This window comes from Pelophylax lessonae (assembly GCF_965119305.1).
Source record: "Pelophylax lessonae genome assembly, chromosome: 4".
Classification (NCBI taxonomy): domain Eukaryota; kingdom Metazoa; phylum Chordata; class Amphibia; order Anura; family Ranidae; genus Pelophylax; species Pelophylax lessonae.
The window spans coordinates 630,724,386-630,737,279 of record NC_138771.1 but is presented as its reverse complement, the minus strand read 5'-3'; the positions used below and the strand labels follow the sequence as shown (position 1 = coordinate 630,737,279).

Here is a 12,894-nt window from a genome sequence, read left to right as displayed (position 1 = left end):
TTGGAAGTCAGAAACTTGGTTTAAATCGGCAGGCAAAGGCATCGTTGGTAAACAGGCTGAGGTCGGTACACATGGATTTCAGAAACTTGGTTTTCAAAGCGGCAGGCAAATGCATCGTCGGTAAACAGGCCAGGGTCTGGTAACGTAGAAACATGGTAGCATGGTGATCTGGAAGGGTATTTCAAAAAGGGAAATGGCAGTCTTAAAATTAAGGGGATCTAAAATCTTATGGCTGTATGGTAGATTTTGAAACAATCTCCAATGCATAGGCCAGGTTGGGAGGGACAATCGGGACAATGATAACTTGTGTCTCTTCGAATTCCATTACTGCTGCACACACGACATCTCTTTTGGCGCCTTCTTCCTGATTCTGTGGGGGGAATACTATAGGGAAAATGTTGCTCGTGAAGTCTACTCACACTATCTGAGCGAATGCTTGCTGGGGCCGGTCCTCGTTGGTATATTAGGGCAGTGATGATTTCTTCAATGTACTTGAGGTAGTGGAGGTGTGGGTTTCCGGGTGTTTTTTGATGGCAGACAAAGGAATTGTACATGGCCAAATGAAATAGGTAAAATGCAACTTTTTTGTACCAGTAACGGGACCTTCTGGTTGATAAATAGGGCTGCAGCATCTGGTCATTTAAATCCACCCCCCCCATTAACAAATTGTATTCGTGGACGCATTCAGGCTTTGTAATGGGGCCACGTCTTCGGGGAATCTCCACCACGGTGTCATTGTGGATGGTGGACAAGATGTAGACATCTTTCTTGTCCCTCCACTTCATGGCCAACACTTCCTCATTCCTCATAAATGCGGTTTCCCCCGGTTGAAGGTTTTTTGGACCAGAGGTTGTGGGAATCCCTTCCGATTTTTTCTGCTAGTACCACAGGCCAGGGTTTTTTCCAGGTATAGGTGGCGAAAAAGGGGAAGACTGGTGTAATAATTATCCACATAAAGATGGTACCCTTTTTTGAACAGGGGGTATGCCAGGTCCCAGACAATTTTCCCACTGGTTCCGATGTATGTTGGGCATTCGGGGGGCTGGAGCTGGGAGTCTTTGCCTTCATAGACACGAAAGGCGTAGACATACCCAGTGGCTCTCTCGCATAATTTGTTCATCTTCACCCCATACCTGGCTCTCTTATTTGGGATATATTGCTTGAAGTGCAGCCGGCCAGTATAATGGATCAGGGATTCATCCACACAGATGTTTTTGTCTGGGACATACACTTCAGCAAATTTTTGTAAAAAATAATTTATTAGGGGGCGCAATTTATATAATTTGTCGTGGTTGGGATGATCTCGGGGAGGGCACTGTGAATTGTCACTAAAATGGAGGAAGCGCATGATCATGTCATACCTTGATCTGGACATGACAGCGGAAAAAAGAGGCATGTGGTGGATGGGGTGGCTGGACCAATAGGCATGGACTTCATTCTTCTTAGAAAGCCCCATGTTGAGTGTAAGTCCCAAAAATATTTTGAATTCGTCCACTGTAAGACGGCGCCAATTGAACGGGCGGGCATAGGAAGAATCAGGGTTGGAGGCAATAAATTGACCTGCGTAAATGTTGGTTTGGTCCACAATGTACTCCAGCAAGTCTTGGGGAAAAAACAAATAAAAATAATCCAATAGCGAAAAATTTGAAGTGTTGGGCTGCACACCTGGCTGTGCGGTGAAAGGGGGGATTATCGCTGTTCCTGAGCTGGCAGGCAACCATACGGGGTTTGCCAGGGCATCGGGAAGGTGGGTTTGGGCCCGGCTTCTTCGGGTTGCACTAGTTATTCCAGTGCTGGTACTGGGCTCCTCTTCTTGGGGTCTAGCTGCGGCGGTGTTGGTGCTGCTAGATGACGGAAAGTGTTCTGGTCTTACTCTCCTTATCCTTTTAGGAGGACGGACTGTTTCCTCCTCGGATTCAAGGTCCGATCCACTATCCTCCACTGGCTCATATTCCGAACCAGTATCGGATGATGCGAGCTCCCCGGCGCTCTCATCACCTGACTCGGCTATCATTTCAAATGCCTCCTGTGCTGTGAAAAACCTTTTGGCCATACTGGCGGTACTGATTGGTACTGGCGGTACTGATTGGTACTGGCGGTACTGATTGGTACTGATGGGTCCTGGCGGTACTGACAGTACTGGTGGGTATTGGCGGTACTGGTGGGTATTGGCGGTACTGGTGGGTATTGACGGTATTGGCGGTACTGGCGGGTACTGGCGGGTACTGGCGGGTACTGGCGGGTACTGGCGGGTACTGGTGGGTACTGGCGGGTACTGGTGGTACTGATGGGTACTGGCGGGTTTTTAGATGTTCCAGATATGATGATAGATCCACAGATCCAGATGTTCTGACAGATCCAGATGGGCTGTGAGTGACACTGGTGACAGGTCCTCTTTATTGGGGGGGGGGGGGGGCTGTGTAGTGCACTTTTTACTACAATTACACAGTAAATGTACTCACTGATCACTGATCTCTGCTATTCTCCTCACACGATCGGTGTGTGTGAGGAGAACAGCTTAGATCAGTACTATCAGCTTTCCATTGTTATTGTTGTGACCGGCTGTGATTGGACACAGCCGATCACGTGGTAAACAGCCAATTTTATTGGCTGTTTACCCTGATCGGGTATGCGCTGTGTCCGAGGGACACATTACATGCCCGATCGCTGCGGTGCGCGCTCTCGGGAGCGCGCAGCAGCCTGTCATCCTAACCGCCGGCTCCTGCAATGTTATTGTGACCGGCTGTGATTGGACACAGCCGATCACGTGGTAAACAGCCAATTTTATTGGCTGTTTACCCTGATCGGGTATGCGCTGTGTCCGAGGGACACATTACATGCCCGATCGCTGCGGTGCGCGCTCTCAGGAGCGCGCAGCAGCTTGTTATCCTGGCCGCCGTCATATGACGTCCGGTCAGGATAACTCAACCACATTCCCGCCGTCATTTTGCAATAGGGCGGGCGGGAAGTGGTTAATTGTGGACTCATCGCCTACCAGATTATTCATTTGCACATATTTCACTATGGAGTTTGATTTCCTATAGTCATTCTATTGCAATATTTTTTGTAATTTGCACCTATACCCCTTCTATGGTTACACAATAATATTGTTGGTATATTTTTGAAGCGCATTACTTTTTATACTCATCTATTCATTATTTTTCTAGTGCTGCTTCTAGATATTGATTTGCGCACCCTTTTCCTTTACTACATTATTTGATCACCTCTGCTCTGTTTTTTTTTTTTTTTTTGCGATATACACAAAAAAGGGCGACAATTTAAAAAAAAAAAAAAAATCTTTTTTGCTTTCTGCTATATAACATTCCCAACAAAAAAAATTCCAATAAGCGTATATTGATTGGTTTGCGCAAAAGTTATCGCGTCTAAATACTAGGGGAAAGATTTATGTCATTTTCATTTATTCATTTATTTAATTATTTACTAGTAATAGCGGCGAACAGCAATTTTTAGTGGGACTGCGACATTGCGGTGGACGGATCGGACACTAACTGACATTTTTGACAGTTTTGGGGGGACCAGTGACATTACTACAGTAATCAGTGCTAAAAATATGCACTGTTACTGTACTAATGACACTGGCAGGGAAGGGGCTAACACTAGGGGAGATCAAGGGGTTAAATGTGTGCCTAGGGGGTGTTTTCTAACTGTGAGGGGGGTGGGCTTATGGAATCAACACAGGGAACTGTGCTCCTAAATAGGAGGAACACGGGAGCCCTGTGTTGATGGCTGACAGAACAGCGTTCAGCCCTGTTTATAACAGCAGACAGCCGTTCTGTCTCCCCGGGGAGTAATCATGGGTGCGGCCCCGCAGATCACCTACCCATAGGTGTGCGCAGCCTATTGCATTAGGGTGTGCACCCCAAAGCTCAACCACATATCCATGTGTATATACAAATGGTGTCAGTAGGTTAGAGATCGGTGTCTGTAGTTTCATTGTTATTTTTTATTCTTTTTTACAATTTAATTTTTTTTTTTAGCCTAGTTAGGGAGCTTTTGTGAAATATCAGGGGTCTAAACAGGGGGAATCTGCACCACAAGGGGTCATAAGGGTGTGCCCAGGCACACCTGGCACACCCTGTGCGCACGCCTATGCACCTACCCCTCTCGCAAATCGCCACGCTTCCAAGGAGCAACGTATGGGTACGGCGATTTGCGTAGCCGAGCAAGCCTGCCACAGTATATCTGCGGCAGGGGATCGGCAAGTGGTTAAAAACTATGTAACTATAAGAGACACAGCCCCTCCCACCACTTTCAAAAGCATTCCAGCGGCTCATGAGGCAAAAGAAAGCCAGCCAGCCGCTTAAAAAATAATACCAGGGTTATGGCTGATGTCTTCAGTCATAATCCCAGTAAACCCCTTGCAAACCGCTACGTATGTATACATAAAGTAAGAAAAGTACTTCCGCTGCCCTTACCCTTTTTATTGCTATTACTTTTACATACTGCTTATTTCTACTACCGACCTGAATATAATCAGAGGCAACAAATTTTACCACAATAAACTGGGAAAACGTATTGACTCGAATATAAGCCTAGGGTGGGAAATGCAGCGGCTACTTGACCCAACTGGACCACCACGAGACCCAAAACAGGGGCTGCGGGCATGGTACAGGAACTGCAGGGCTGTGGGCATGGTACAGGAGATGGTACAGACATGGCACAGGAGATGGTACAGACATGGCACAGGAGATGGTTCAGGCATGGCACAGGATGGTACAGGCATGGCACAGGATGGTACAGGCATGGCACAGATATGGTACAGGTATGGAACAGATATGGCACAGATGGTACAGGCATGGCACAGATATGACACTGATGGTACAGGAGATGCAGTGCTGCGTGAATGGTACAGGAGTCTCACTTCCCTTTACCTGCAGTGCTGCGGAGGAGTCTAACTTACCTTTCCGCCTTACATTTAAAGATGGCGCCGCCTGGCGCAACATGTCACTGCGCCGTCTGCCCGGGAATAGCCAAACGTGTACAGGCCTTCCCGAGTGGCGGCAGCACATGTGCACTGACCGGGGAAAAGGTAAGTGAGACCGTGACTCGAGTATAAGCCAGGGGAGCTTTTTCAGCATGAAAGTATATACGGTACTTTTTACTTCTAATACCACCAACTACTACTAATCCTGCAACTTCTTACACTTCTGATATCATCACTACCAATACTACAAATACTACTTCTGTTGTTGCGGTTACCACTTATATTATTTCAAAGTCTCATCGCAGCTTTTGCCCCAATAGATTGCTTATCTTATCTTGCTGTAATGTTGATATAGGTGTGGCAGTGCTGGGTGTCATGTCTATCCCAGCGCAGGTTGTCAGACACTATAGCTGGCTACTGTGTTCTTCACCAATAGCAGCCCCCTTTCCCATAAGGCAAGTAGGCCTGGTTCCCCCCAGGTCTTATACACAATGCTATAGTGCCTGGTTACCACGCCAGGGCAGGCGTGAACTAAGCAAAGCAAACAGGTACTTGTGGTTTGCAGACAGGCAGGGTGGTTCTATGACAGTCCAGGTAAAAGGCAGGCTGAGTTCAGGGAATAGTCCAATATCCGGTCCAAGGTCATACACAGGGGAATCCAAACTAGCAAAGCAAGGCAGACAGACAGACAGGGGGGATTGATCAGGAATAACACACCTTTCATTCTCTATTACAGACTTTTTCAACCAGGGTGCCTTGGCAAAATGCCTAAAAATTGCCCAAAAATTGTATACAAGCCAGTGTGTGGGTGAAGGCTGCCTTTTAGTTACACAAAGCCATGGGTTTTCATAGTGCACCAGTAAACATTCTGGCTGTTAAGCCCCGTACACACGTACCGATGGTCGGCATACAAATGTTCCTCTTTTCTCCCCGGGATGTCGGTGTCTGTTGAAAAGTGCAAAGACAGCACAAAGACAGCACAAGAATTTTGTCTGCAGACTTCAGCTGACTGCAGAAGTGATGTCATGTAATGGTTAACTTTCCCTGTGTTTTTAATTTTCTGAGCATGCCCAGTCTTGCAAATCTGCGGTCTGTCGGCCGAATTGTGTACTGACAGGCGAACAATCGTCCGTTCTGGTGTCGGCATACAAAAATTTTCATGTTTGCACGAAAGACTTTTGTCCGCGGATTGTGCGCAGACATCTGTCGGAGGCACCATACTAACACGCGTACAATCGGCAGATCCTTCGTCCACCGACGTTTGTATGCCGACGATCGGTACGTGTGTACGGGCCTTTAGTGTCCTAACAAACAAAGGCATCATCAGTTGATAAGGAGGATGTCAGTCGTCTGCATAGTATCCTTGTTTGACCCTCCCTTGCCCCTCTCTATCTGCGTTGGGGTCACATTAGCTAGATAGAGAAAAACTGAGGGAGAAGAGAAACATTGGAATACTAGTCAGTACCAGTTTGCAAAAGTGTGTTTGCTTTTGAAGAATAAATCTCCATTAACATTGGGTGTCCTACTTGGAGATGTGGATGTTGCTGCATTATGTAAAATTATTAGAATAATTTTTACATTTTAGAAAGGGTACCTCAAGATTGTCTATCGTTTTTAAAGGATGCCTTGATTGAAAAAGGTTGAAAAACACTGCTCTATCACAAGCATGGGAGTGAGTGTTTGGCTGGCTTATAAACAGGTTTGGTTTCCACCCAGAGACTGGCTACATTAATTACCTTGCAGGTGGACAGACAGACAAGGAGAGTGCCCTAGCCTAATCTCCCCTTCTCCCACCCTTCATGTCAGGCTTGTTTATCAGGCACACTAGAGAAATTGGAGCAAGCTACTGTAGGTGGAGGTGTTGTGCATATGCATAGGCTTATAGGATTGGCCACAGGGGGCAGTGGTGTTGCGGACCATGCCCGGATGGTGTGCTCTCGATGGAAGAGCATCACGTGTCTCTGTGTCCAGAGTCAGATCATGGTCACAGCGAGGGCTAGAACGCAGGGCACGGCCGTACTTTCTGGATGGTGTCTGTGGCGTGTGTCTCAGCCACACCAACCAGGAAATGAAAAACACACACATTTCATTATCAATGGGGCGCAGTGGACATAGCGATTGGCGCCCCGAGAGTAGGCAGATGAACAAAAGAGCGGCTATTGCACCTTCTGCAACCCCGTGAGTACCTTATCATTATCTATGTTGTTTAGGGTAGCAACAATGACACCAATGGAGGTAGTTAATTTTTTTTTTTGCTAACGATCAGGGGTTGTTGGTGGCTGCTGTTGTCAATGGTAGCCACCCCGCCCAAGTGGGGCGGGATGGTAACACTCTTATTGGAAGCGGTTTCCTGTTATCTGTTATATAAGAAAGGTGTGGGTAGTCTTCTCGTGTGGCTCTGAAGAAGAGGAATTCCTCAAAATGCATCAGCCCATGGGGTTTTCAGTGACTGTTATATCCATATGTGTTGATACATTGGATGGGATTTATTGAGATCTGTGATGCGCAATTTTCTGTTGCCTTTGTGAGTACAATACTTACCGCGTTTTTATACAATAAATTATTTGTCTCGGGATAATGCACTAGGTCAGTGCGCCCTCTGTGTGCTGCAATGTTAGACCTCCCTAAGTCTTTGAGGGCAGCAAGACCATGGTTACCCATTTCCAAAAGCAATGAAGATATAAGCATATCCATCCAGAGGGGCCGTTTTCCTAAGCGCAGGAGGCATTGTATGTGTGACTGTTTCAAGAATTGAGTACTAGGAGTATTATAATCAGTGAATTTCAAATTACCAATCACAATAAATCACACAAAACATCATGTTATAATGTCCATAAATCATAAATGAATGTAGTCCTTAAAAAAATAAACAATCTGTGCAGTCTAATGTAAAAAAAACAAAGAAAAAAGGGCTCAGAAATCTTCACAATTATATCTTTTTTTAAATAATTCATGCTTTGCTCCCAATCCTGTGCTTATGGTGCTCGCCCTCCACCGGTTGTACTCTCACCTGAATTCCTGTGACCTCAGAATCCCCCTGAGGAAGCCACATGACCCTGTGGCGTAACGCGTAATGCAGGGGCAATTGACGTCACATAGCTCTGATTTTTTAATGTGTTCAACCGCGAGTGGTAACTGTACAGCCATATCAAACTGCCAATCCTTCACCAGTGGGTTTTTAATTTTATATTGTGGTGCACTGTAAGCACTGTTTTATTGTACGTGTTCATTAGGCGGAGTGAGATTAAAGTATATGTTTTACCTAAACGGTATAAGCAAATATAAGCACTATTGTTTGGCAATTTTTACTCCCTTTATGAATATGGATTAGTAACTTCTGGATTGAGGATAGCCACATATTGAAGCAGAGAGGAGGAAGGAGCGGTGAAGGATTCCATCTATGCAGACATCTACAGTACCTCGGTCCCAGAGGGACATAAGTGCTTTCTGACCAAATTTAATTGTAAGATCACAGGAATTCAGGTGAGTGTACACCTGGTGGAAGAGGAGCATCATAAGCACAGGATTAGGAGTATGGCATAAATTAATTAAAAGAAAATATAATTTTGAAGATTTTTAGGCACTTTTTTCTTTAGTTTTTCTAATTTTACTGCGCAAACTAAGGACTACATTTGTTTATGATTTATGAACATTATAACATTATTTTTTCTGGTATTTAATGTGATTAGTAATTTTGGATTCACTGATCTGATTTTCAATACTCTAGTACTCAATGTTAGGAGGATTTCCTAATTTTGGTATTCACGTGGCACAGCATAGCACACATATATTTAATTGTCTATTACACATATTATATGGAATTGAGTTGGATGCCAGCATCTTATAATATTTATTAAGTACACATAGAAGCTCACCAGGTTTTTTCATATTTTTGGTTTCTAAATTGTGGTATTACCATTGTTATCCATTTTATGCTTGCTTAGTTGTCAACCATATTGGGTAACACTTTATAAAGTTTACCCTACCTATTTGGTTTGGTGCCTGTTTTCTTTGATATAGCACTACTGCTAGGACTACTGCTGGGTACTAAGTACTAAGTATTATTTTCAGTGATTTCTTGTGATATTGTATATTCGTACTCTCAACCTGGTGTGTTAAGGGGCTGAGTTTTTTTTAAAAAAAGGTCAAAGTAAAGAACAGAGGACCCATCCTAATCAGCAACTCCTACGGGGTAGCGCTACATAGGCATATGATAATTTCATATAAATGGCATCAAATGTGCAGATTAGGGAGATGTGGGCCCAGGACTTGGTTCACCTATATTATAATATTGTCAGGAACCATGAATCAGGCTGAGACAGAAAATGCAATACAAATCACATTACCAAATGTGTACCAAACAAACAGACCGATAGTAGCAGTGTGATTATCAGCAGCACCAAAGCAGAATTATTATCATTATTATTATTATTATCAATATTATTATTAATATTTATAATTTGATGCTGCTTATTAATATTATTATTATTATTATTATTTTTATTAATATTATTCAAAATAGAAATAATTATAATAATCAGCAGCATCATCAAAGTATAAATAATATTAATAACATATACAATACTATTTCTGTCACTTACCTTGAAAGCAAAACAAAAGCAGGATGAAAAGTCTCATGTTTACTCCTGGGGTAGACTGTAAAGATAGAGTAGTCTTGGGTACACTATCTGCGGGATGAATGTTGACATAAAGGAAGAGGAAGTGAGCTGTCAAGGAATGGTGAAGAAATATTATAAATATTTGCTAAGAAATAGACGTCATAATATGAAAATGTGGTAAGATAAAAGCATGAGCTCAGTGCACAGTGTGAAGATCAACATTAAGGTAAAAAGATACACATCTCAGAATACACAACTCATTTTCTGTATAAAAATAAACTAAAGCAAGTCTAAACCCTACTGGGGTCTTAAACTAGAAAATTAAAAGATCGCTGGTCTTTTCGTTTCTGAAGCACCACTCACCCCACATTTGTATCCTGCAGGGGAGCCACCTGGTAGGCTCCTAGGTCAAAGGAAGCCCTGGGTTGGTCACCACTACCATTCCACCTTGTCTAATTTTTCCCTTGGAGTCAGTATATTAGTTCACAAATCTTTACCCTTCCGCCAACTGGCACTGGTATTTGATTAGTGGGGTTGTTTTGTTATACTGCATCCAGTTATTAATAGACTGGTAGTTGTCATGGTGGGGTTATATTTCCCTCCCCCTGCTTCAGGTAACCTACTTGATCAGTTGGCTGCTAAGCTTCTAGCTTATGCTACAGTTAATATTTTAATTTTCGGTGATTTTAACATGGTTCTGAACTCTGGAATGGACAGACTCTCTCCAACATCTGGCTCTTACACTGACCTAGCGTCATGGGCGGAAGCTTCCAATTTTACGGATGTATGAATGTGGACAAACCCTACCCTCTGTGCGTACACCTACCACTACTACTTATTAGACCTTCTCTAGAATCGATCTGATGTACACTGGGTGACCTGTCCTATATAGGGTTCGGGATGTGACTATATTGCCAGGGGCATTTCGATCATGCCCCCCTGTCCTTGCAGCTCAGTCTGCCCTCCACTCCAGCAGAGGGCCTGTGGCACCTATCTCGATTTTGCTTTCTGACTCAAGGAATGATGTACCTTGTAAAGAGGATTTGATCCAATTTTGGAATACCCAGGATCGCGCGGTCTCTCTCCGGGTCACTTAGGAAACATTTAAGCCTTTTATGTGGTGCAGCCTTTACAGCCGTATTGGAAGTGTGCATCAAGGGGCACAAGAGGAACTCTGCCAGGTGGAGATGAAAGCCTCAGCCATAGAAGCAGCTTATACCCTGATATGCGACTCCTCTATTTACTCCTCGCTTCAGGTGGCCCTTCGGCCAATATCACTCCTGAATGTGGATGCAGAAATCCTAGCTAAAGTACTAGCTGGCTGATTGAACACAGTGATCACAGCTTTAGTGCACCCAGACCAGTCGGGATTCATGCCTGGAACCAACATTAATATATGCAGGCTTCTTACACATGTGGACAGAGCAACAGAGGACATTTCTGAGGTGGTGGTATTCCTCGATGATGAGCAAGCATTTGACTCAGTGGAATGGCCATACCTCTGGACTGTCCCCCATAAAGTTGGGTTCAGACCCCAAATTTATCGAGTGGATTTGTCTACTATATGCTTCTCCTATTGTTAGTGTGCGTACCAAATACTCCTTGTCCATGGCCTCTCCCTTGGGTAGTGGTACAAGACAAGGATGCCTGCTTTTCCTGGGGCTATTTTCATTAGCAGTGGAGCCCGTATGCAGATACAAGTTGCATCTGAGGTCAAGGGAATCCAGGAGGGGGTGGTGGAGGAGAAAAAATCCTCATATGCAGATGACACGATCCTCTTTTTTAGAAATGTCTCCTCCTAACTCCCAGCAGCTTTGCAAAATTCAGAAGAGTTTGGCTCCTACTCTGGAATTAAGATAAATTAGTATAAGTCTTTAATGTACCCTCTACACCCCTCCCACCCCCGCCCTCCTCTGAATACCCTTCTCTTCTGGGTTGATGGATTTAAATATTTAGGGATACGCATCGGTGGCCCACTATCCAATTACTTTGACTTGAACTTGCTCCCTCTGCTAAACTTATTTTCCCATAGGTGTATAACATGGAGATAACTTCCTCTCACTCCAATAGGGAGAGTTAATTTAATCAAAATGATCTTCCTCCCTAAATTTCTTTATCTATTCAGGAACTGCCTTGTTCTTCTCCCAGCATAATTTTTTAATAAACTTAAGGCCATTGTCACATTTTTTTATATAGTCGGAAAAGGTACCTCGACCTCGATTGGCACTGGCTACTTTGCAGCTGCCTGTCATGCGGGTTGGTCTATCACTTCCAAATTTCCAGATCTACTTTGGGCGGCAATACTTGTGCTGGTCCTCTCAGCCCAGAGACAACCCTGTGGTGACCTGGGGGCAGCCATCATGGGCTCTTTTGCCACTTTGAACGATCTGGTGTTTCAGTGTATGAGATCCCACCCTGATGTCCCAGGTTTGATGCGTACACATATAACTATTTGTCACCGAGCCAAATGGCATACCATTCCCCAACAACATTTTCCCCCCACATCTCTCTATGGGGTAACCTGTGCCTCCCAAACATGTGTAGTGTACCTGACCCTCGGCTATGGGCAACCAGGAGAATTGTGGGATTGAAGCACCTGGTGGCAGATGGTAGGTTGCGTACTTTCTTGGATCTTAAAGCCTCCTTCCAACTCCCCAATTGGATGCTCTTTAGGTACCTACAGGGGAGACACGAGATACCATCAGCAGTTTCCTAACCCTATTACTCTTGAGTTGGACCATGTGGAGCACTTATTAACGACAACAATTCTAATAGCACCCTTGTCCTCATTATATTTCTGCCTTGCATTGGCTTTCTTGCCTAAATTTACCAAAGTCTTCTTAAAATGGCAGCAAGATGTGCCTACCCTCATAGTGGAAGATTGGGAGAGCTGTGTCTTTTCCTATGTCACAAACATGATCTCCACTAGGGACCAATTTATACAATTACATTCTTACATAGGGCCTAATTTATGCCACAGAGACTAGCGGCCGTCTATCCTGATACTCCTTCGTCTTGTCCTCATTGTGGGATGCTTAAGGCATCCTTTTTCACATGGTAGGGTCCTGTCCCTCCCTACAGTGATTTTGGGAGCAGGTGCTGAGTGATCTTATATAGGTTGTGGGCTCAACGCTGGAGTTAGACCCCAAAGGTTTATTGCTGAATATTATGATGGGAAGGTACACAAAGCTGTTTCTTATCTATGCCACATATTATGTAAGCAGAGAAATTGTGCTCAAGTGGAAAGCTACGACACCACCCAGAGTTTCTGCTTGGCGGACTACCCCTAACTCCTCTGTACAAAATAATATATGTTAATAGGAACTGCCC

General features: G+C 44.3%; 1 protein-coding gene across 1 annotated transcript in view; it reads right to left on the bottom strand.

The window, feature by feature from the left end:
• LOC309552860 (uncharacterized protein) overlaps positions 1 to 9,583 on the bottom strand; it is a gene marked incomplete at both ends in the record, with an annotated part of 71,482 nt that extends 61,899 nt beyond the window's left edge. The window contains one exon of the mRNA XM_082253771.1: positions 9,547 to 9,583. Coding sequence (XP_082109897.1) covers positions 9,547 to 9,583 — 37 coding nt within the window. The remainder of the gene's footprint in view (positions 1 to 9,546) is intronic.
• Between the last annotated feature and the right edge of the window lie 3,311 nt (positions 9,584 to 12,894).